General features: G+C 54.8%; 1 protein-coding gene across 2 annotated transcripts in view; it reads right to left on the bottom strand.

The window, feature by feature from the left end:
- ENG (endoglin) overlaps positions 1-21,368 on the bottom strand; it is a gene marked incomplete at its 3' end in the record, with an annotated part of 29,302 nt that extends 7,934 nt beyond the window's left edge. The window contains exons 1-5 of one of the 2 annotated variants that reach the window (XM_079706899.1): positions 21,287-21,368; positions 12,973-13,119; positions 3,919-4,055; positions 877-1,093; positions 32-197 (exon numbers count right to left, since the gene is read on the bottom strand). In XM_079706899.1, coding sequence (XP_079563025.1) covers positions 32-197; positions 877-1,093; positions 3,919-4,055; positions 12,973-13,119; positions 21,287-21,353 — 734 coding nt within the window. In that variant the 5' untranslated portion in view covers positions 21,354-21,368. Of the gene's footprint in view, positions 1-31; positions 198-876; positions 1,094-3,918; positions 4,066-12,972; positions 13,120-21,286 lie in introns of both variants that reach the window. The other variant, XM_079706898.1, reaches the window with a different exon arrangement.
- Between the last annotated feature and the right edge of the window lie 2,502 nt (positions 21,369-23,870).

Here is a 23,870-nt window from a genome sequence, read left to right as displayed (position 1 = left end):
GGGGCTGGCGGGGCGGGGCGGGCACGCTTACCAGGCCTCTGGGCCCGGTAGGACCCTCAGGATGTGCGCCTCCTTGTGGCCAGCCACACCTTCCAAGCGGCAGCCCCGGACGGAGGCCTGGGCGTTAGGGCTCCATTCGAGTGTGTGGCCCATGTCCTTGTGGGGTTCCAGGCTGCAGGAAGACGGTGACCTCGGGGCTGCGGAGACAAACGCACTTATGTCTCCTCCTCGAGCAGCCTGGCATCTAATACAGAGGCCCACCCTCAGCCACAGAAACGGTGGGGCAGGCAGGATGGAGCAGCAAAGAGTGGGGGGCATGGGAGGACCGGGGTTCAAATCACCCCTCCACCACTTACAGCAGAGGGACCCAGGGGAAGTCCCTGGCCTCTGTTTCCTCATCTGTCAACACAGGGTTAATTTAAGGTATGCACTCATGGCATATGCTAGGGATGCAGCCCTGCAACCACCAGCACATCATCCCCCTTTTATCTTTCTTATAGAATTTACCATGACCTGAAATTATAGAATTTGTCTGTGTACATATTTATTATCATCTCCCCACCACATCTGTCCCCACAGAGTCCCCAGATGCCTAGCATAGGGCTTGGTGCCTAGTAGGTACACAATAAATTATAAGAAAGTGCTGTTTTTGTAGTTCAAGAAACTGACAAATAGCAGCAATTTCATGTGGTTCAATCTAATATTTGGTGAAGGGGTAATCACTGCCTAAGAGCGCACTGACCTGCTATGTGGGACCTGGGGCAAATCACATCCCCCCTCAGTGCCTTAGTGTCCATATCCGAGGAATGAGCCAGAGGAACTCACATTCCTCCAGAGCCCAGTCCTGAACCCAGAGAGGCTGTTGGGGAAGCTGACCTTGGTCCAGACGGAGGAGGATGCTTTGGGGATTGTTCAGCTCAGCAGCAGAGGTGATGGAACCCTTTGTGTCCGCCCAGTTGAGGAGCTCACCCTTGGTAGTGAAGGGTGGCAGCTGTGTGGTGTTGACCTCTGCGGGCTCTTGGAAGATGACCAGGCTGGGGTTCTGGGGAGACATGTGAAGGCTCAGGGTGCTGTGCCTGGGCCTGAGTCCCCTCTGTCCCATGCAGGAGGTCAGGAGATAATCTGAGGAGGCAGCTGTTTGGCTGAGCAGAGGAGGCCAGGCCTGAGGGTGCTGAGGCCGGTGGACCTGAAGTCAGCTCACAGTCCCCTAACTAGGGCTCCCCCACAGCCGGATCTGCCCATCTCCTTTCTACACCTGGGGAGCTGGATGGACACACATCCACGTGCATCCACCTGTCCAAACATCACCCTCGCACCCCTCCACAGGCATCCTCATTCAGCCCACACTTACAACATCTGTGGTTACTGTCTGTTTCCCCCACACTCTAAGGTCTGTGAGGGACAACGCCTGCCTCGCCCACCCCTGCATGGGACTTGACACATAGTAGGCACTGAGAAATATTTGTCTGACTTCGTGCCGGGCCCTGGGCCCAGCACTGGGATCCTGACATGGCAGCTTCTCCCTGATGCCTGGCACATGGCAGGTGCTCCCTGCACGTGGGAAGGGAGAAGGCAAGAGAGAAGGGATGGATGAATACATGAATGAACGAAAGACAAACAGGGGTGGTCCCTGCTCTGGGGGATCTTACCATCCAGAAACTAGTCATGCCTCAAGTCATTTGAAACAACAGAAGACCGAGGATATTATTTAATAAGAAACAAAGGAGCAAGACACGTCCCCTGGATGGACAGGGATGAGAATCTGGGTGGCTCCAGCACCTCACTGCCTCCACTGCCCACGCTTCAGGAGAGACTCTGGTGTGCTGGGGAAGGAAATAGGAAAGACTTCCTGGTGTAGGTACTTCTGTTGAAGTCAAAGGGTTCAGAGGAAGCTGTTGGGGCCACAGACTCAAGAGAGATCCTTTTCTCTCTATCTCCAAAGCCAGAGGCACTGCGCTGAAGCAGCAGCAGCATAAGGGCTTCAGGCTAGATACTAAGGGGGACTGCCTGACAGTGGCAATAGGCAAGACACCATAGAACGGTCCACCTGGAATGGAGCAGGACTGTAACGGGGGGCAAAGTGATGAGCACCTGGGTGAGGAACCCAGCGCCCGCCCGTACGTAAGGGCTGGGGCAGTGGGTCAGAGCTGGAGAGTTTGGGAGTGGAGGGACTTTTACCCATCTGACCCTCAGAGTCAGCTCTGTAAAATGGGAATGTAATAGGGATTAAAGGGCAAGGCGTTTGTCAGTCTCCTGGTGCTGGGTCTGGCACAGAGGCCTGCGCCCCCGTGAGGCTCTTTGTCCCTCCAGCAGCGTCCCGGCTCCGACTGCGGGGCACCCGGCTCCGGAAATTGCGGGCCGAGGCCGCGCGCGGCTCCGGAGGTGCCCCTCGACCGGCCCCCCGTTCGTGTATTCTTAGCGTGGAGCGGGGAGGGGGGAAGGAAGGCTTGGCGGAGGTCGGAGCCGGCGGCTGCTGCGACCTTCCGGCCCCGGCGGGCGGGCGGGCGCTGTTCATGTGCCCTGCGTCACCCGGAGCCCCGCCGCCGGGCCTAGATCCCGGGGTTGGGCCGCCAGGGCGTCCGGGAATAGGAAGGGGAAAGGGGAGAGTCGAGAGGAAGGGGGAGCCGTGGCAGGGTCTCGCTTTCCCGCACTGGGAGCCGAGGGATGTGCCGCGTGGGGTCGGTCGGCTCTGCCCTCCTGGTTGGCTTCGTTAGGCTTGCAACTTCCCTCCCGGAGGCGTCGGCGCTGGCCAGCCCCGTCTGCCTGTGTGCTGCCCCTGCCGCCAGCCCCGCACCCCCTCAACTTCTGCATGTCTGGGCCCGTCTCCCAGGCAGCCCTGGATCTGGGCCCGTCTTCAGGTCCCCAGCTCCTCTCTCCCGCTCCTGGAACTCTGTGGTCTCTCTGAGGGTCTGTCTATTCCTCTCACAACAGGCCTCTTTTCGTTGCCATATTTTTTCCTGTGTCTCTCTCCCACTAGTTATCTTTGCTCTCCCCGCCCGCCGCCCCCCGGGCCCTGGCTCCCTCCCCTCCGCTTTCTCTGGCTGTAAACAACAGCTGCTCGCATCTGGGGATCACCTCCCAGGGCCTTCCCTGTGGAGGGGGCGGTGCCACGGTCCGCCCCGCCTCCTCCAGCCCCGAGCTTCCTCACTGTGGGTCCCGGACCGTGGACCTCCTCTCTCTGGTGGATGTGTCTGACACTTACTATCTGAATTTTTTAAAAATAATTTTTCTCCAACATAGGCCATGCTAATTATAGCAAATCTTGCAAATTCAACAAAGTTTAAAGAACAAAACAGATATCTCTCCGCATCCCACTCCCATAAGTACTGTTTTGTTTGGTTTTTCACCAGGGAATTCCCCATAACTACTGTTAACACATTGTTAGGTTTCTTTTGTTTGGTTTTGGTTTTGGTTTTGGGGCCGCTCCGTGCAGCATGCAGAATCTTAGTTCCCTGACCAGGGATCAAACCCGTGCGCCCTGCATTGGAAGCGTGGAGTCTTAACCACTGGATGGCCAGGGAAGTCCATCATTGTTAGGTTTCTTCCTGGCCTTTTTCGTCTGCACTTAAATATTTTCAAATTTATGTCTTGTAACTTTTTCAAAGACAGTGACAAGGTTATTTTACGGGACTATCCTCAGTTCTCCCACTGCACATATGGGAAAACTGAGGCTATGAGAGAGGATTGGAGTTGGCCAGGGCTGCACATCAACCTCATTCCCACCTCCAGGTTTGGGCTCTTTATCCCAGGTTCTGTTGCCCTTTGCGTTCTCTCTGTCAGGGCCCCATGGGATTCACCAGGCTGGGCCCTGGTGAATAATGTCAGAATGAAAAAGAGAAGAAGGGGACCCTGGCCCACAGAGGTGGACAGCAGGAGCCTCCCACGGCCCGTGCCTGAGGCTGGGGCTGGAGGTAACACACTCACGTAGGCCAGGTGGAGCGGGATTCCCGGAGCCTGCAACTTCAGGAAAATGGTCTTGTTAGTGCTGAGGACCAGGAGCACCTCTCGGGGCAGGCTGCCATTTTGCTTGGATGTCTGGAGAGTCAGCTCCAGCACTGACACCTCCTGGAATGGGGGCAGGGGAGAGACACATGCATAGACCAGTCAGATTGCACAGGCTGTGTCACCAGATCAGTAGTGACGACTCATTTACTGTAAGCTTCCACTCCATTCTCCCTGCCCAACTTGTCCACTCCTGTCTCCCAGAGCCCAGCACAGTGCCTGGCCCTCAGGAGGTACCCAGAAAAAATTTTCTGAACAAATGAAGGAGATGAGTCCCAGCAAATCCAAGGAGATGTTTTTTTAAGGGTAGCAGGGAGGGATAGATTGGGAGTTTGGGATTGACATGTACACACGGCTATATTTAAAATAAAATGCCTTTCCATGAACATAAATATGTAAATGCAATGAACCTGAACTTTATCCAGTAGTCAGTTGAGGTTTATTATTTCCACAGAGCACCTGCTGTGTACCAGGCCTGCAAACACCTGTGTGACTTAGAGAGTACCCTGTGCCCTTTCTCTGTCGCTATGCAACAGCGTTGAGGCATCAAACCCTCCCCAGTTTGCAGTATTCCTGTTTGCTTTACTATTTTAAAGTACCCAATACTCATATTTTGTTGAGTAATACCATTATTTTGATATTTTATAAGAAATGTAAGTTGAAATCATTTATGTCTTGAGAGGTACCGACCGCATTAAAAAACGTAATTGATCATGGTGTATGCATTTAGGATTCTTTCAGAACAAGGACAACAACAAGAATTAATACCTCACACTTATATAGTGCTTACTAAGTGCTTGGACTATTCTGAGTGCTTTACACATTGACTCACTTAATCCCCACGACAGCCTGAAGAGGTAGGTGCCATTGTTATTCTCACTCACAGATGAGGAAGTGGGACACAAAGAGGTGAAGTCATTTGCCCATGATCACACAGCAAGTAAGTATGGAGCTCAGATCTGGACCTGGGCAGGCCCCTACTCTCAACCGCTGTCCTGTCCCATCACATTTTTCTATACCTCCTTATTCTCAAGAAGAAAAAGAACACAGCGATCCACAAGGCAAAGCTTCTATCGAAAGAAGAACCCCTGCTCTGCTCAAAGACTCTCTGAACCAATGGAGTATGAACAGGTGACTCCTGAAACTGAGACAGGTATAGGCCTCAGAAGCCCCGTCCTCACGAGGACAAAGACAAATGGAAACACTTGACTGAAACACAAACTCCAGAGGCTCTCAAAAGCTGGCAGTCTCTCCAAAGGGACAAAAAGCTGACCCTCCCCAAATCTCCTCAAACTTATCAAAAAGGAGACAGATATTTCAAGATGAAGACATCAGTGGAAAGTTTTTCAATTTAACTTCTAATTATCTCCGGGCCATTTCCCCAACTGATGTCACAGAGCCAGAGAGTGTTTCAGCTGCTGGAAAAATCTGCCAGAAATATTTCCGTTACCTAATAATGACACCATAATCACTCTTTGTAAGTTTGCTCTTTGAAACAACAACAAAAAGGCAAATAATGTTTCCTTTTCAATGTTTCATAAATAATGTTTTTCATTTTAGTGAGCTATTTAGGTTGCTTATTTTTTGAATAATCACTTTTATGCTAATTTATAATAGAATGATGTGTCTCAAATTTATGTTTGTATAAGTTCACATTTTTGATTAATTTATGTTTCCTAATGGGTTTATAACTTTTGGATTTTGAAATATCTTGTTTCATCAATTTTTAAAAATATTATGCATTCTATAAAGACACAGACCTACTAGAGAATGGACTTGAGGCTATGGGGAGGGGGAAGGGTAAACTGTGACAAAGTGAAAGAGCGGCATGGACATATATACACTACCAAACGTAAGGTAGATAGCTAGTGGGAAGCAGCCGCATAGCACAGGGAGATCAGCTCGGTGCTTTGTGACCGCCTGGAGGGGTGGGATAGGGAGGGTGGGAGGGAGACGCAAAAGGGAGGGGATATGGGAACATATGTATATGTATAACTGATTAAATTTGTTATAAAGCAAAAAATAAAAAAAAAATTAAAAAAAATATATTATGCATTCTAAACACTTGAAGAATTAAATACTGGATTCAATATCATATTCTGGTAAAATATGAAACACCGATCTAAGGTCAGAACTGACATTTTGTTCCAGGATTATGATCAGTACTCGAAATTAACCGGAGTGAAGGAAGACCCACCTCAGCAGTGTCAGGAAAGGCCCGGGCACTGCTGACCTGTCTGAACCATCAAGAATGCACCCACCCCAGCTTCCTTACCTTAGTTGCCTATGTATTATTAGCTTGAACAATCGAATATGATTGCACAACTCTGTGTATTTGATAAAAACCACTCAACTGTACACTTTAAACAGGCGAATGTTTTCACGATAAAGCTTTTAAAGAAACAACAATCAAATATCAGTAATTTCACGTGGTTCAACCTAATCTGTGCCCAGTCCTGTGCTGTAAACGTTGTGCATGCTCTCATGAAGCAGGGTCAGGTACTCTCCCATTTCACAGATGCAGCCATTGGGGACAGGGAGGTCACATGCCAAGGTGCGTGATGAAGTCAGGCGCCCAGTGCACATCAGCCTGGTGCCAGAGTGGGTGCCTGGACCCCTGGATAGCTCACCTGGACCGTGTCCTCCCTCTCAATCCTGCCGCTCCCCAGACTGCCCCACAGTTCATCACTGTCCAGCCCCATCTGTCTGTCCTCCCACAGAGGAGTAGACCTTGAGGCCCACATATGGTGAATAGACGGGCCCCATGGTTTGGAGGTGCCACGGCTGCTGCAGACGAGGAGATCCCTCCTCTGCCCTTGGGTGGACACCCGCAGGCCGAGAGCGTTGCAGGCGACAGAGCGACTGGGAGCGCAGCCCCTGAGCTGGGAGGAAAGAGCCCTGTGAACATCCGTTCCTGCTGCCGCTCTGCAACTGTCCCAGTTTCTCTGTGCCTCAGTTTCCCCATCTGTGAAATGGGAGTAAGACAGGGTTGGGAACCAAAACCAGGTGGGGCTTGGGATAAAGGAAGTTAAAAAAGAGAAGTAGAGGTCAGGGTCGGGTCATGTTGAGGGTGAGGGGGTTAGGAGACTGGAGCTCGGTGACGTTTGTCATGACATCTGGCTGTGCTCCCAGGGCTCACAGACCAATCCCCCCATTCAGCTGTCATCAAGTCCCTCCCTGTAGAGTTGGGGGCTGGGAAGGGGGCGGGGGCTGAAGCCCAAACAGGGGCAGGCAGGGGCCAGGGCCACACAGCAAGCGAGCCATGTGGAAACTCGGCTGGCTGGGCTCCCTGGGGTCTCTGAGCCCCTGGGCCGAGCCGAAGGCCAGCTGGTTACCAGAAAAACCCAGTCAGGGTTTCCACAGCAAACATTTCCATCCCATGGCCCTGACTCATCAGCGTGGTCACTCACACGCCGACTTCCCTCTTCCCTCCCAGCCTGGAGCCCAAAGGCAAAGAAAGGGGCCTGCCTTGCCCCCCACCCCAAGCTCCCAGTCCTCCCAATGTCACCCTGGGAATTCTGGGAGCCCAGCCGAGGCGGGCAGGCCAGCCAAGCCCTCTCCCCCAGCTCTGCAACCTGGGCCGGCCTGGGCCCGCCCCAGCCCCCTCCCTGAGCCAGTGGGCGGGAGACCATGTTTCTATTTTTGTGCCCGTGTCCCACAGATGCCATTGTTGGCCCAGGAGTCAGTGGCGGGAAGGGGAGATTTCGGTGAGGAGGCCCTGAGTGCTAGTAGCCACTTATAGAAAGTCGCTTCCAGCAATTCTTCTAGGAGTGGAGCCTCGGGGCTGCCTGCAGCCACCCCCCACCCCCCACTCCGAGGGCCAGACTGGAGCCGGCCAGATTGGAGCCAGCCGTCCTCTGTCCACCCCAGCAGACTCAGACGGCACATGCAGGCAGGGTAACGGGTGAAGGGGGTCAAAGCCAGACTGACCTGAATTCAAACCCTGGCTCAGTCATTCGCTTGTGACCCTGGGCAGTTACTTCCTCTCTCTGGGCCTTGGCTTCCTGATCTGGAAAATGGGCTGAACAATATACCCACTTCATAGACTTGTGATGATTCAGTGAGATTCTGCCTGCAAAGCGGGTTGTCCATTGCCCATGGTAGTATTGATAGATTGGCTTTCACTACCGCCAGTTCCCTCCCTGCCCGCTCATCCAGAGGAGTGCCATGGTTTGGGGGCTGAGGAGGCTGGCGTTAGAGCTGGGCAGCAGTTAGCTGGAATTGGGACCTACTTCAGCCATGCCACCCTGCAGCTTCCCCTCTCTGGGCCTCAGTCTCCCCATCTGTGCAGGGAGGAGCTGGGCTCAGTGATGTTCTAGTATTGTGTGGCCCCTAGAGTCCATCCGGCCTCCTGGGGCTCCCAGTGGCATCTGGGCGTCATGGTCTCCAGCCAGGTGGCTACAGGGTGGGCTTCCATAACACCCAGGAGAGGCATGCTCCTCTCCCCAGCTGAGGGTCCCTGGTCAGCCCATGTTGTCCCCACATCCCCAGTTCATTTGTCTGCGAGACCAGCACTGGGCCCAGCCTGGGGCTTCTATGCTGTCAAAGGGGGACAGGAAAGAAGGCACAACCCTGTCATCCAGGAGCTTGGCAGAGAACAAGAGTAACACCCCCAAACAGTCAGTGACACCACTAACCTCTTGGGGATGGACAATCAGCAAATGCTTATACACACGTATATTTCCCCTTCCTTCCGTTATTCACCCACTGATCCATCCATCCATCCATCCATCCATCCATCCATCCATCCATCCAGTACCTGGACTGACCCTGAGCTGAACACTGGGGATACAGCACTGAGAGAGCAGATGCAATCCCTGTCCAGTCTGTCTGACCCCCAGCCCATGCCCCTCCACCAAGCTTGCCCCTAATATCTGCAAGGCCTGGGACAAGAACATATATGACAGCCCCTGGCCCCAGTGCACCTTGCTTCTCTTCACATGGACACGTGTGGAAAACCAGCCTGGATGCCCAAGCTGCCATGCTCACTCCTCCCAGCCCCCTGTGCCCCCCATTGCTGAGTCCATCACTCAGTACCAGGGCTGCTGACGCCCACCTCTGCCTCCCCCAGGAGTGGCTCCAGGGCAGGGGCCAGGTCTGCTTTCTCTCTGCACCATCAATGTCCACCCTTAGTCACCTCACCCAGCCTTCAGGTCTAAGGGAGCTGACCCCAGCCCTGCAGTGCCCCTTCTAGAGGAAAGGACAAGAAGGAGCCCCATCCAGCCCTGGGAGGAGGCCCAGCGCACTTGGGCAGGGAATTCTGAGTCCTGGGTTCCCAGGGTAGGGACTAGGGGAGGGAAGCAGGTCCCTTCGGCAGATTCCCCACCCGGGGCGGGGGAGGTGCAACTGGAAAAGGGCCAGAGAGGGGCTGCAAATTGTGGGTGCCAGGCAGAGGCCCCTTGCCCAGGTCTGAGGGCGGCACTGCCTTCCACAGCCCTTCACAGCCTCCCAGGATGGTCTGGGGGACCCCGTGGCCCCCCTGCCCTCCCTCTGCCCGAGCAGCCTTGTCTGCCACTCTCCCCAGGAAAGAGTCAGTGCCAGAGCCCCGTGAGTCGTGTGCTTGGGGGTGGGCAAGGCATCGTCAGTTCCCTGAGTTTGCCCAGAAGTGGGGTGAATCAGCGCCTGTTTCAGCTCTGGCTGCCTGGGGTTTGTTAGGAGGACAGCAGATCAGTGTAGTTGGCCTGACGGGAACTGCTGAGACACCAGGCCGGTTTCCTGTCTCCGCAGGTCAGGATGTGACCCTGGGCCCCCTCCCGGAATCCAGGCTCCAGCTTGCCCTTCGGGGACCCAGCAAGATAGAGCCCCTGCCCAGCGGCCCCCTCGTCTGTCTGCAAACCCTCCCAACACACACACACCCCCCTCCGAACCTCTCTTCCCCGAGGCTCTTGGCTGCCACAACTCATCTGCCGCCCACCCACAGGAAATCTGAGTCTTCAGAGGCCACGCGGGGATGCAGGGGAAAGCTGTTTCTCTGTGCCAGGGTTTGAAGGCGGCAGCCATAGGTTGGGAGGGATTGGGCCCGTTGCTGAGACAGTCGCCACCCATGCCACTGCTGCCCACTCGTGTTTCTTGCCTCTAGGCCTTTGCTCCCACAGTGCCTTCTGCCTGGAATGCCCTTGACTCCCCTCTCGGTCTGGCTAGACACTGGGAGTCGTTTCCCTAATGCCTCCTTCCCTCCACACTCAGTGCTCATCCTCCCGGGGCCCGCAGGCCCCTGCCTCCCCTTCCCCAGCTGCTGAGTCCATCACTTGGTGCCAGGGATGCCCATGCCCACCTCTGCCTCCCCTGCGAGTGGCTCAAGGGCAAGGACCAGATCTGCTTTCTCTCTGCACCATCAATGCCCAACACAGGCTGGGCACAGAGCAGGCACCTGGCGAGGACTGGTTGAGGGGGACTGTTGGGCTGTAGACCCCCTTCTTGGGGGCCACCTGGGGTGGAAGATGTCTCCCAGGGAAGCCACGGGTCTTTCGCTGTCACGGTAGTAGATCTGGGATCATGGGCTCGACCCTTGGGGCAAGAAGGCCAGGAGCACCCAGCTCCGTCAGGCTAGACCTCAGCTTCCCCCTTTGCAAACGGATTCACAGTCCCTGTTTCAGCCACCTCGTAGCAACAACCTATGAGGCTCAAATTAGTTGACTGACGTGAAGATGTGCTACACACTGTAGCTTGCTCAGCCGAATGAGGGTATTGACAGGGGAGACACGGAGCCCACAGAGGAGACGTTATAATAAAAACAGGCAGAGCTACTGAACATCGAGAATGGCTCTGGGCAGGCCCGAGCTCAGTATTTTGCCTGTGCTACCCCACTGGATTCTCACAGCCCCCTGTGAGCTAGGTATGATTATCATCTCCATGTTTCCCAGGGAAAACCAAGGCTTGGAGAGGTGGCCCAAGATCGAGCCCCTGTAAGTGGTGGGGAGTAATGTTCAATTCGAAGACTGTCTGGCTCCAGAGCCCATGCTCTTAACACTGGCCTCAAGGTCACATGGCAGTGCATTCATTCATTCATACATTCAACAAACAGTCGTTGGTATACTCCAGGCCCTGGGCCAGCTTCTGTTACTCCATGATTCTTTGGTGAGTCCCTTAGCCCAAGAAGTGTGTGTCTATTGGAGCGTGGGGAGGAGTCCCTTCTGCATGCCAGGCACGATACGAGCTGCTGGCCAGTGATGGATCCAGGACTGGAGCCCCCATCTCCTGAACCCTGGCTCTCTACATCACCCCCTGAAACAAACGGGCCCCGCGGTCCTGGAGCCTGCAGCCTGACTCCTTGAGTTAAAAGCCGGACACTCCATGGACTGAGTTCTCTGGAAGAGGCAGAGTGTGACAGGGAGATTCTGTTGTCATGAGCTCTAGGATGACATATTACAGCAGCACCCTGTCATGCCCGTAAAAACCCTCCAATGACTGTCACTGCCCACAGGATAAAGAGCGAACCCCTTACTATGGCGACGGGGCCTTGTCCATCTCCCCAGCCCTGCCCCGAGGTGAACTGTAAGCTCACGATGCAGTGAATCACATGCTGGCCTCAACTGAGCCCCACTTTCCTGCCTGTGCGTTCACTATCCTCTTCTCTTCCCCACAGCCTCCTTCATTCCGTGAACTCTGGCCGTTCTTAGTGTTCCTGCTTCCTCCACGGAGCCTGGCCTAATCCCATAGCAGCTGGCCTACCCCTGCCCTGGGCCCCCCGAGAAAGCACCAGTCATCTGGGTCCTGGCTGTCTGTCTACACATCTGTCTCCAATAGAGCTGGGTGCTTGGCCAGGAGCCTTCTCTGACACTGGCTCACTGTTGAGTGATTGGGGCTGGGGGCGTCCCAGTGCCACCCAGGCGAGGCCCAGAGATCTGAACCTCCGAACACACATAATGAACTTACAGAGGGCAATCTCATTTTCCATATCATTACGAAACTTGAAAAAAATGACAATGGCTATGGAAACCACACAACGTGTGTCTGGCTCTATCTTCAGCTTGGGGATTATCGAGACCCACAGTCCTGGTGGCGGGCAGGGTGGTGGGGAGCAGGCCCCCCGATATTGGTGGTCTTGGCACTGTCTTATCACTGCACAAATGCCGGGCAACCTAACAGTTTTGGGGGCCACAAGTTCGCCCCGAGCTGACACCACTAAATCGCTATCAGGACCTGAGGCCGCATTGGCCAGGTGTGGCTGCCAGCCCGGGCAGGCCAAGCACTGGCTGAACACTGAGATCCACTGGAGACCCAGGTGACAGCCTAGCTTGGAGTCTCGGGGATCTAGTGAACTCTGGCCTCGGGCATGTCGCTTCACCTCTCTCAGCCTGCCACAGGTGTCTCCTCCGAAAAGTGGGGAAACAGACCCTGACAGATGGGCCCTCAGGAGGTTTGATACGTGAAAGGTGCTTAACTCTGTTCCTGGTACTTAGCAGGCCTAGCACAGTACCTAGCACATAGTAAGTGCTCAATAAACCTGTTATTATTTTCAAGAGGGACTTAGACAAACTCACGGTGGACCTTCTTGGTGCGGGGGAGAATGGTCTCTGAGGTGACATCACTGGCTTCCAGTCTCCGGGGGGCTGCCTGGCCGGGTCACAGTTGTTCAATGAGTGACATTCCAGGGAGGAAGATTTGCGCTCAACTGAAGGAAGCACTGTCTCAAGGTCAAAGCTGCCTAGAGCAGAGCTGCGTCACTGAGAAACTGAGCTCCCCATCACTGGAGGTACATGAATGGCAGCTCGCCTGGCTGTTCTCCACTCCACTGCCGGCCAAACACAGCCCTTTCCACCAGGGTCTTGTGCGGGCATCCAGAAGATTGCCCCAGAAATGCCACCCCTTCCAGGCCCTGTGAGATGAGACGCCGATGTCACACTCCTGGCAGGGACCCTGGTGAGGACTCAGCCCACTGTCCCAGAGACAGCCACAAGGAAAGGTTCCCCTCATCTCATCGGCCCTGGGCCATCTGCTGGGCCCCCACCTGACCCTGCCATCAGGCACTCACCTTTAGGAACTCCAGGAAGAGGATGTGGACTTCCAGGGTAGCATTGGGGCTCTGAGCCACGCAGCCCTCAGAAACCTGGCTGGTGATGTATGTCACCTGTGGGTCCACAGGCTGTAGGTCACAATAGACTGTTTCTGCAAGACCTGTTGGGAAAGCACAGCCAGAGAGTGGGCCAGTTAAGAGCAACGTGGTGACAATTGCTCCCACTTTCCAAATGCCTACTGGGTGTTTGGAACTGGTGAAGGGCTTTATTGCATCTTCAGAGCTACCCTGCAAGGTGGATATCATTATACCCATTCCACAGACGAAGAAACTGAACCTCAGAAACGCAAAGTCTCTTGCCTGAGGTCACAGGGCTAGTAGATGTAGGATTGACAGATAAAATGCAAGACACCCAGTTAAATCTGAATAAATAAAAAAACGAATATTTTTTAAAGAATAAGTATATCCCAAACATTGCGTGGGATATACTTATACTAAAACATTTTTCACAGTTTATCTGAAATTAAATTTTAAATTGGGCATCCTAAATTTTCATTTGCTACATCTGGCAACCCTAAGTGTGTGGCAGGACCACCTGTGCACACATCCAAGCCTCTGGGCTGGTCCACTCCAAAGGATCAGGAGACAAAAATTGCCCTCTTATGCCTCAAGGAGGCTGGGAGGAACGGGCCAAGGAGGGCTGAGAGTCTCCTGGCCCCGATGGACAGAGTGAACCCAGGTTCAGAGGGCAGCGGCCGGAGTAGGCTGCAGAGCCTGCTGCCCGGAAGCGCAGGTCCTGAGGGAAGGGAATGGAATTTCACCCTGACCCAGCAGAGGAGGAAGAGGAAATGAGGCCCCTACACCTCGTCCTGAGGAATGTGCCGGGGAAGGGGGGGCTCCGGAGGAGGGAAGGAGGACAGAGAAGGGGAGACTGTTTGGAAGTTTGTGTCTCCATCTTGTCGCGCTTACTTCCTGTTTTCTTGGAGATCAAAGATGGGTGCGGAGGGCCTGGCCGCACGTCCAGCCGACGCCAGCTCAGAGGACGGGGGAGGGAGGCTTCTTCTGAATCCCGGGCTATTGGGCTGTCTTTGGCCTAACCCAGCCTCCTTCCACCACCTCGTTGGCTCAGGACCCCCAGGGGTCAGAGAAGGACGGCAGACGGCCAGCCGCCGGCAACACCTTGGGAAGGATAAGTCCGGGACAAGGACATTTGGCTTATAAGTCCTCACCCTGGCCCTGTCCTATGTGCCAGGGACTCCAGAGTGCCTGCATTTGCATTAAAAGCAAGGTTCCTGGAGCCAGGCTGACCTGGGTTTGAATCTCAGGCCCAGCACTTACTAACTGATGCTGCTTTGGCGAACTATTTCACTTTGGGCTTCGGTTTCCTCATCAGTAAAAGGACAGTAAGAATAGAACCTACACAACCCACAGAGGTGAGATAGGGTGTATGGCAGTTCTTTTTTATCACAGTTCTTTGATTGACTTCAGCCATGGGAGAAGAATTGACTGTCCTAGCGGGGTGGTGATGTGGTGGAACAGGGTGGCCTGCAGGTGAGGGGCCTCTGTGAGGGAGGTCACTGATGTCTCAGGCTCAAGCAGACTCAAGGGCTGGCACCACCTGCTGCTGAGCGCCCCCCACCTTGGGACCCACCAAGTCCCTCACGCTCTCCCTGTCCCTGACAGTGAAGACAGACTTCTTGGCTGTTACTTAGTCCTCCTGTACAGATGGGGAGACTGAGGCCCGGAGGCAGGCGATGTGCCAGATTCACAGCACACGCGGCTGCCCGGGCCGGGCTCGGACCTACCTCTCCCCACGAGACCCAGGGTCTGGCTTGCAGATTAGTGCAGCGCTTTCCTCCTATCCTTCGGACTTACCCTGCCTCCTCCCCAGACTTCCAGGAACCCCAGTTCCTCCCTGCCCCCTCCCCAGACTTCCAGGAACCCCAGTTCCTCCCGATTGCTGGGGCCGCCTGGGGCCACCTCCTCCATGCCGTCAGCCAGCGGGAGAGGCCACAGGCCTAGCCATTATGTAATGATCAGATAACAGGCCAGGCTGGGAGATCAGATAAGAGGTCCATTTATTTTGGGGCCTTTTCGAGTCCTGGCCGCCCCCACTCCGCAGACGAGAATGGGGAGACAGGAGGGAGTGTGACGCCCAGGGCCTGTCTCCCGGAGCCAGAGGCGGGCCCAGACAGAGCTGAAAACAATCCCCTGGCACCAAGGGAAACTCTGGGGCTCCTGGGACCTGGGTTGGACGAGGCGCCGCTGGGGCCCTGGGTGACCGGGTGAGTGAGAGACCTACCAACTGGGGAGCCACCTCTCCACCTCTGTCGCCTCCCTATCCTCCCCCACCCACAAGCACAGAGCCACCTTGGGGGCTTTCCAAATGGCCACCCCCAGCACCTTGGGAGGCTGAGAGGATGATGCTCAAGCAAAGCCAGCTCTGGAGCTGGATGGTCTGAGTGAAATCCCAGCTCTGCCTCTTAAAAAAGCTGGTCACCTTGGGGCTTCCCTGGTGGCGCAGTGGTTAAGAATCCGCCTGCCAATGCAGGGGACACAGGTTCGAGCCCTGGTCCCGGGAGATCCCACAGGCCGTGGAGCAGCTAAGCCCGTGCGCCACAACTGCTGAGCCTGCACTCTAGAGCCTGCGAGCCACAACTACTGAAGCCCACACGCCTAGAGCCTGTGCTCTGCAACAAAAAGAAGCCACACAATGAGAAGCCCACGCACCGAAACAAAGAGTAGCCCCCACTCGCCGCAACTAGGAAAAAGCCCACGCACGGCAACGAAGACCCAACGCAGCCAAAAATAAATAAATAATCAAAAAAAAGAAAAAAAGTTGGTCACCTTGAGCAAAAGCCTAACTTCTCTGAGCCTCAGTTCCCCCATTTGCAAAACAGCTTCCATCACGCTTACTGGGCTCCAGGTACTGTTTTGTGGCTTTATGTGGGTTCATTCATTTGATGCTCATAGCAGCCCTACAAGGTAGGTGCAGTTATAACCATTTGACACAAGGGGAAACTGAAGATTAGGGAGGTACAAGAATTTGCCTGAGGGCACGCAGCTGTTAAGTGGCAGGGCCCGTATTGGAACCCAGACAATCCAGCTTTAGTGCCCAGCACCCACTTTGCAGGCTATGTATCAGCTGCATGAGGTAACCCATGTACAGAGCCTGGTACCCAGTAAGTGTTCTGGACACAGTAGCTGTGATTATTTCATGAAACCAGGGCCAGTCCTCTTTGACAAGGATCTTTTCTGCTTTCCCTCTTCTTCAGTTACCCAGCCACCCTTTGCTCCTTTCAGGGGCCAGTCGTGGCCTCAGAGATTTCCCTGTGTCCAGCCCAACCACTGCCCCTGGGCCTGGCCACCAGTGAGGCCTCAACACTCCTTTCCCTAGTCTGTCTCTAGCTGCCCGATGTCTGCGGGCTAAGGCCATACTCCACAACCTGGAGTGGAGTTAAAAAGTGCAGGGATCTGATAGACGTTGAAGGTTCCTGATTCTGCTACTTGCCAGCTTCCTTTCCACGCCTCAGTGCTATTATCTGTAGAATGGGGATGGTGATAATCAAAATACCTTCCTCAACGAATTGGTGAGAATATTGGAAAATTGACACATGCACAGGGCCAAGGAGGATCCTGATGTGTGAGGAACTGGCAACCGCCCTCACGGTTATTTATGTCCAGCAGTGGGGAGAAGTGAACGTTTCCTTCAAACACACCTTGTTCCTTGCCCTTGCCATGCCCTTTCCCAGACTAATAGTCTTCCTTTATTTGACGACTTCAATTCCTATTCATCCTTTAAAACCCTGTTGTGAAAATCTTCTCATCAGAACCCATCCAGGGACTTCCCTGGTGGTCCAGCGGTTAAGACTTCGCCTTCCAATGCAGGTGGTGCGGGTTCGATCCCTGGTCGGGGAGCTAAGGTCCCACATGCCTCGTGGCCAAAAAACCAAAACATAAAACAGAAGCAATATTGTAACAAATTCAATAAAGACTTTAAAAATGGTCCACATGAAAAAAATCTTAAAAAAAAAAAGAACCCATCCAGTTGTGCTCTAGGTGGGAGGGCCACTGCAGGTCTAGGAAAGAAATCTAATGCGTGGGGTGAGAGGAGTGGCAACAGAGAGAGTCTCATCGTCTTCCCTGAGGCACTATGGTGTGTGGTTAGGTCCAGGACCCGAGCCCCAGCTGCTCATTTCTGAGCTGTGTTACTCAGGCAAATTCCTTCACCTGCCAGTGCCCCAGTCTCCTCAGCTTTAAAATGGGGGTAACAGGAGTGTCAGCTTCATTGGGCTGTTGGGAAGGTTAAGTCTGATGGTACACAAAACAAGCCTAGAGGAGCGCCTGGTGTTCACCCCCACCCCGTCACAGGTATTGAAGTCAGCTCAGTCTTGGATGAGGGTCCTCTTCAGCCTCCAGGGCTGAGGCCCCAAAGCTGGAGCTAGAAGGGGGAGTTGCTCCAGAGCCAAGGCAATCAGCGCTCCAAGCCTTCCACACCCACCCAGGCCACCAAAGATGCAGAGAAAAGAAGCTGGGTTGAAGAAAAGAAGCCTGGACCTGTCACTTGTCCCGAGGCTTGATTTCTTCATCTGTAACCTGGGTATAGAGACAAAGGGCTGCCTGATGCACTGGGGACACAGAAGAGGTGGTCCCTCCCTCTTGCCCAGATCCCTGTCAGGTCCTCAAGCAAATAAATAGACCAGGCCTGTCCTCAGAGGGCCCATCACTGACCCATCTGTGTGCATGAGAGAGACATCAATTCTTTCTCTCCCTCTGGGTCTTAGTGTCACCATCTGTCTGGCTGAAGTGAGAACCTTAAAGGTCATGCCCCCACTATCCCCAGGGACCCACTGTCTCCTGGTTCACACGGCTCCTGCTTCAACCTCCCTTTCCTCCGGACAAATGGGAAGCTGCCCCAATGCAGGCTCTAAGAGATGGATATTTGTGGTCTGTGTCCTGCATCCCTAGCAGGACATGTCCTGCCCCCCTCTCCAGGGAGTCCCAGACCCTCACACATGTGGCCAGCAGTAGAGGGGACCCCATCCTCCAGCGAACGCTCATCCACACTTAGGAGACACTGTTTGATCCCAACCACCCAACATGGGCCACGAACCCCTGCAGCTCCATTTCTGGGACTCTATCCAAGTGAAATACTCCAAAATACAGGAAAAGATGCATGTACCAAAAACGTGCATGGAAGTGGTATTTATAACTGGCCCCAAAGGGGAAACCACCTAAGTATTTAACAATAAAGAATTCATTAGGCAAACGATGAGATGGCACGTTTGAGGGAGAGACTATTCTAGAACCACAATGGGATGGTTATGGAGTCCACATGACAACACAGAAAACTTCTGGGACATAAGAAGGGTACACAAGATTTCCAAATTTGATCCACCTGCATTAAAATTACCTTAAAAAGCTAGACAAAAACTAGTAAGCAATCCACCAGCATGCTAACAGTGCCCATACTAATAAAGGAGCCGGGGAGGTCATTTTTCCCCCTCTTATCTGTTTCGTTTGAGGAGTGGACTAAAGCGAATATATGGTTAAATTGCTTTTCAAAAATCTGTACCTATTTGTTCTTTAAAAAGTTCATGTAAATCAACTATACTTCAGTTAAAAAAAAAATTCCAACATGACAAAAATGTGTGTCTTAGAAAATGAAAATCCTCTAGAGGAACCCAGTGCTAAAGAACAGTGACATGGGGATTTTCTTTGTGCATATTGTGCATTATTACTATTTTATTCTTACAGAAATGGAGTCATTGATGTTTGGACACCTGACAATGTGTCTAAGACATATGTCCACGGCAATGTAGATCTGTAGCTAGCTTTTTCTTGGTAACGGCTGTGTAGGGTTCCACTGCACAGTCATCCACTTCATAGGGCCCAGGCTGGCAGACACTGGGTGGTTTCCAGTTGTGTGGTTTTTGTTACAGGTACCTACAGACCACACATCTTTACAGAGTTGGGCAAGTAACTCCACGGGGTTGACTTCTGAAGGTGAGTCTGTTACACAAGTTATGGTTTTGAAAGCTTCTGCCAAGCTGTGTTCCCAGAAGGCTGGACTCGTTTGGGACATGTTTTCATCCCATTTTGACCCCCTCCAGCTTTAACGAGGATGCCTGGGTCACTAGCACTCCCACTCCCTCCCCTGGCGTGGAGATCTGGCTCCCACACCCTGGCCCTGGTCCCCATCTGCCCTCTGTGGGCCTCAGTTTCCCATACTGAAGATGAGCTGGGCTAGATGCTTTGGGATGCCCTTGAGCCCTATGATCACTGGGTGCTAGTACCTGCTCGCAGAAGCAGACTGATACATTTTCAGGAGTTTTTCCAGTTGGCTCTTAAACATAGCCATTATTAAAAATTAAATTTTATAAGCTTACAATTAAATAAATTATATACATTTAAAAGTTAATAAGTATCGAAACTCATTACTCACTAATTATTTTATTCCCTTTTGTATTATCTGTGCTCTTGAGGTTATCTACGTCTGTAATATCTGTGTGGTGGAAATAGGAGATAAAGGTTTATTACTGTGCAGCCGCCCCAACTCTGAGTCTGCTGAGTTGATAGCTTGAAATCAGCCCTGTGGGAACATTTACACCGTGGATATTGACAAACGTTACCCCACCCCACCCCCCACTCCGCTGTTCATTATTCGCCAGCACACCAGTGCCTTTGATCCTATAAAACCAGGCCCTAAAGAGCTTCCAGGATCTTTCTCTGATGACCTAGAGGAAGAGAGTGTTACCAAGCTAGAATGTGGGGGGAGGTGGGAGGAAGGCAGGGTGGCCTGGGGGCCTATCGTGGAGCTCAGGGAGGGCTTCAGTCTGAGCTGTGTGAACTTAGCAGGTCACAGCCTCCACTTGCCCTCCTGTAAAATGGGGCAATAAAGGCCGCAGTGTTGCAGGGTGACTAGGAGCTGTATCAAGAGGGGTCGCCGTATCACCCGAGGTCAGGAGCAAGTGCTCAGGGGAGGCCCAGGCCTGGGGCAAATCCCTGCTGGGTCACTTAATGTCTGAGACTCATTCCTGTCTATCAGTGAGGCAGTGGTAAGAGCTTTAGAGATCAAGGGTTAGGGACTTTCAAATGCTGCGGGTTACGGTAGGGTGGGGAGGGGGTGGCCACCGCTGCTGCTGTTCCCATGCTCACCCCCCACCCCCGATCCTTTAAGGAGGGCCTGGATGTGCCGGAGGTGAAGGGGTGTCCACAGGGCTGTCCTGGGGCTTTAGGCGGATGCGGGGCAGGGCCCAGCGAGGCCCACAGTAAGTGGGATGAGGGGCTGGGAGTCACTGCCCCTCATCTGCTCATTTCAGAAGACAGCAGAGGCCAAGACCACCTGGAGAAGCCCCCAGGCTGAGGAGCCTCCGCAGAACACCTAGTCTGGGCCTGTGCCCGCATCTTGTACTCTTTTTTTTTTTTTTTTTTTTTTTTTGCGGTACGCGGGCCCCTCACTGTTGTGGCCTCTCCCGTTGCGGAGCACAGGCTCCGGACGCGCAGGCTCAGCGGCCATGGCTCACGGGCCCAGCCGCTCCGCGGCATGTGGGATCTTCCCGGACCGGGGCACGAACCCGTGTCCCCTGCATCGGCAGGCGGGCTGTCAACCACTGCGCCACCAGGGAAGCCCTGTACTCTTTTTGAGGAGTAGAGAATTGGGTAGAAGCAGAGAGAGCACCGCGTCCGAAGGGTTCCGGGAGCCATTCACAGATCCCGGGGAAGGTGAGGGTAGAGGAATCTAAAACTAATCCTAAAACAACAACAACACAGAAACAACCAGCCTGCCCCTCTCTACAAGCATTGCCTCACCGCCGACTTTCCCAACAGCCCCGAGGGGAGTTCTCCTACCATCCCCACTCGGCTCAGAGGCCGAGATCACACTGCGAGGAAATAATGACATGAGATTTGAACCCAGAGCCCACGATCTGCTGTGAGACCGCACACCCTCTCCATCCCACACGTTCCTCAGATGGGAAACTTAAGGCCCAGAGAGGGCAGGAGAGTCTCCAGGGGCTGCACAGCACTCTGGGACCTGGGCTTCTTGGGGAGAAACTGGACATAGCTGGGAAGGCAGAAGCCAGAGTAGCCAGAGTTAAGGTAAATAACTCATCCCTGTTTGCCTGAGACTTTTAGGGCTGAAAGATCTTCGTCCTGCCAAACCGGGATGGTTGGTCACCCCGTGGCATCTGTCTTGGGCTGTTCAAACGTCCCAGGACAGCTCCACTGGACGTGAGCTCGGGACACACGGAGGAGGCCCGGAACACTTGGGGCCTGGTCTGTGCCCTGGGGGCCGAGTCTCCCCACCCCGGGTCCCTGGACACCTACTTGTGTGGCCGAGGCTGCAGAGAGCCAGCAGCAGGGCGACGGCCTGGGGGAACGTGCCGCGGTCCATGCTGTCCACCCGGGGATCTGTGCGCTGGGCCTTAGCCGGTGTCCAGGGGCAGGGCTGCAGGCGGGCGCCGGGGCCGACGTGGGCTCTCGCGGGGACCCAAGGGGAGCAGGCAGCTGGAGCGGCGGCGTCCCTGCTCCAGCCTTCTGAGGTGGCGGCCAAGGGGTCAGGAGAAGTGGGCACGGGGGCGCGGGGCCAGGCCGGGGGTCGCTGGCCAAGGGCTGAGCGGGGAGGGGCTGCGGGGCTCCTGTGGACGGCGGCAGCAGTCACGGCCTGTGGATGCGGATGGAGGCTGGGGTCTGAGCGTCAGCAGTGCGGAGCTCCCGGCTCATCCAGCCTGGCTCGGGGAGGCAGGAAATGCGCTTCCTTAGACAAGGGGCCGGGCCAGGCGGCCTGCCAGGCGGGGAGAGGAAGTGCCACGGGCTTTGTCGCTGGGTGGGGGGCCCTGGGGCGTGGGGGAGGCAGTGGGGTGGGAGGACCCAGGCTCCAGGCTCGTCTCCCCACACACCCAACCTCCCATCCCACCCTCTCCAGGGCTGGCTGGTGGGGTGCATCTGGCAGCCCCCGGGGGCAGATGAAAAGAATCACCCCAACAGCCCACCAAGGGGAACTTCCAGGGGCCAGGCCTGGCCAAGGGGCTTCATGTGGAACTCTGTTCCATGTACTTAAGCACCGCGCCACCTGGGAAGTCCCTTTAATGGCATTTCTGACGTTCAAGACCCTGCAGTGCTTGCTCTGAGCTGTGAGATCTCGAGCCAGTGCCCTCCACCCTCAGTCATCCTGTTTGTAAAGTGGGCACGATGATGCCTTCCTCACCAGGCTGTTGTGAGGTTTCTGTGGGTCGGGGCACTGCAGCGCAGAGCCCTGGGCCTGGCACTCAGGAAGCGCTCACCCATCAGTGCTCCCTGAGCCTGGGAGACAATCCCAGAACTGTCCCTTGTTTGTTTTGCAAACAGTAAGAGCCACCTACATGCCTACCATGGTGCTGGTCACGTGTGGCACTTTAGGGTCAGGCCCAAGGAAGCTCAGAGGAGGAAGCTTGAGCTGCCTGGAGGAGGTGGCCTTTAGGCCTGGCCTGTGGAGGTCTGGGCAAGTTGGGGGTGGGGAGAGAAGAAAGGATGAGGAGGGCATGTCGGGCTGGGGACCACCCTGAGCAAAGGCATAGAGGCAAGAAGTGGCCTGACCACCATGGGACAAGCAGGGGTGTGGTGGTGACGGGAAGCCTGGAGGGGCAGACTCTGGCCCTGCTCTGGGAGGGGGACCTTGAATGCCAGGGCTTTCTCCTGAAGGCCATGGGGAGTCATGAAGGGTTCTGGAGCAGAAGGTGCTGGCAGAGCAAGCTTTGAAGAGACAAATCTTGGTGTGTGCTGGCAGGACCCGCAGCGGGGATGGAGCCAGGGCTTTTTCTCTTTATACTGTCTTGGTCACAGATGGAGAAATTGAAGCCCAGGGAAGGAGGAGAAGGTGGGAGCCCTGGCTGCCTCTGCAGGGAGCAGAGGGCAGAGCAGGAGTGTGTTTGTGTCTGCAGGAGCTGACCCCCGGGTGGGAAGGGCGGGTGTGGCTCGTTCGCTTGCCCAGCCCTGCGGCTGGCTGCGTGGCCAATTCCCAGCCAGGCATGAGTGTGGGCTCACAGGAGACCCATCTCGGCCCAGCAGGCCAGGAAGGCCGTGACAGGGAGGACGGGGCCACCCCAAAGCGGCAGCCCGAGAGTGGCAGCTCCTCTGTCTTTTCCTGCAGCCACGGAGATGGGGAGGTGGGTGCCACGAGGCAAAGGGTGGCTTCAGTAGGGGAAGGTTGGGTGAGGTTTCCCAGGCCCCCCTACCAGCAGTCTGTGCCCCAGGGACAGTTAGTTAATCCAGTTCCCTGGGGCTGAACTCTCCCTCTGCCCCGCCCTAGGCGTTCACCTTATCAGCTCTGAATCCTCACAGCCACCCCTAAGTCACACCATTGACAGAGGAGGAGCCCAAGGCCTCCTGAGGTTTGGGAGACCCCCAGCTGGAGACCCCAGGACTGCCTGGCTCCAAGCTCAGCTCCTTCCCTGCTGCTCCCATCTGAGTTGAATCTGGAGGGAACAGATGTCACTGGGTGTGGGGGATTGTGGTCCAGAATGGGCGTTGGGGTATCTGAGGCCGTATCATGGACCCCATAGGAGGCCCTTCTCAAACCTCCCTCCCTCCCACCCTCATGCTGCACAATCCAACCCCTCCCACGTTGTAAACAAGACCCACCTGGTTTCTCTTGAAAGCAGGAGAGGCTGCAGGTGGACACAGGAAAAACATGCAGCAAACTTCCAGGGAAAGAAAAATCTATAGGCAGCACAGTAGGGCCTGGAGCCCTGACCCCAGAGACCTGGTGGAGGAAGGAAGAGATTGGGACCCCCTGGGGTGGAGAGGCGGTCACCCCGAAGCTCCCACAGCACTGTGGGCCTCCCCCACCCCCGCTTGTGTGAGTTGTGCTATGTAGGTCTCTCCACTCGACTAGAAGCCCCTCGAGGGCAGGGGCTTTTGATGCCTCTGCACC

The sequence above is a fragment of the Hyperoodon ampullatus genome (genome assembly GCF_949752795.1).
Source record: "Hyperoodon ampullatus genome assembly, chromosome: 6".
Classification (NCBI taxonomy): domain Eukaryota; kingdom Metazoa; phylum Chordata; class Mammalia; order Artiodactyla; family Ziphiidae; genus Hyperoodon; species Hyperoodon ampullatus.
This window is presented reverse-complemented; position numbering and strand designations above follow the sequence as displayed.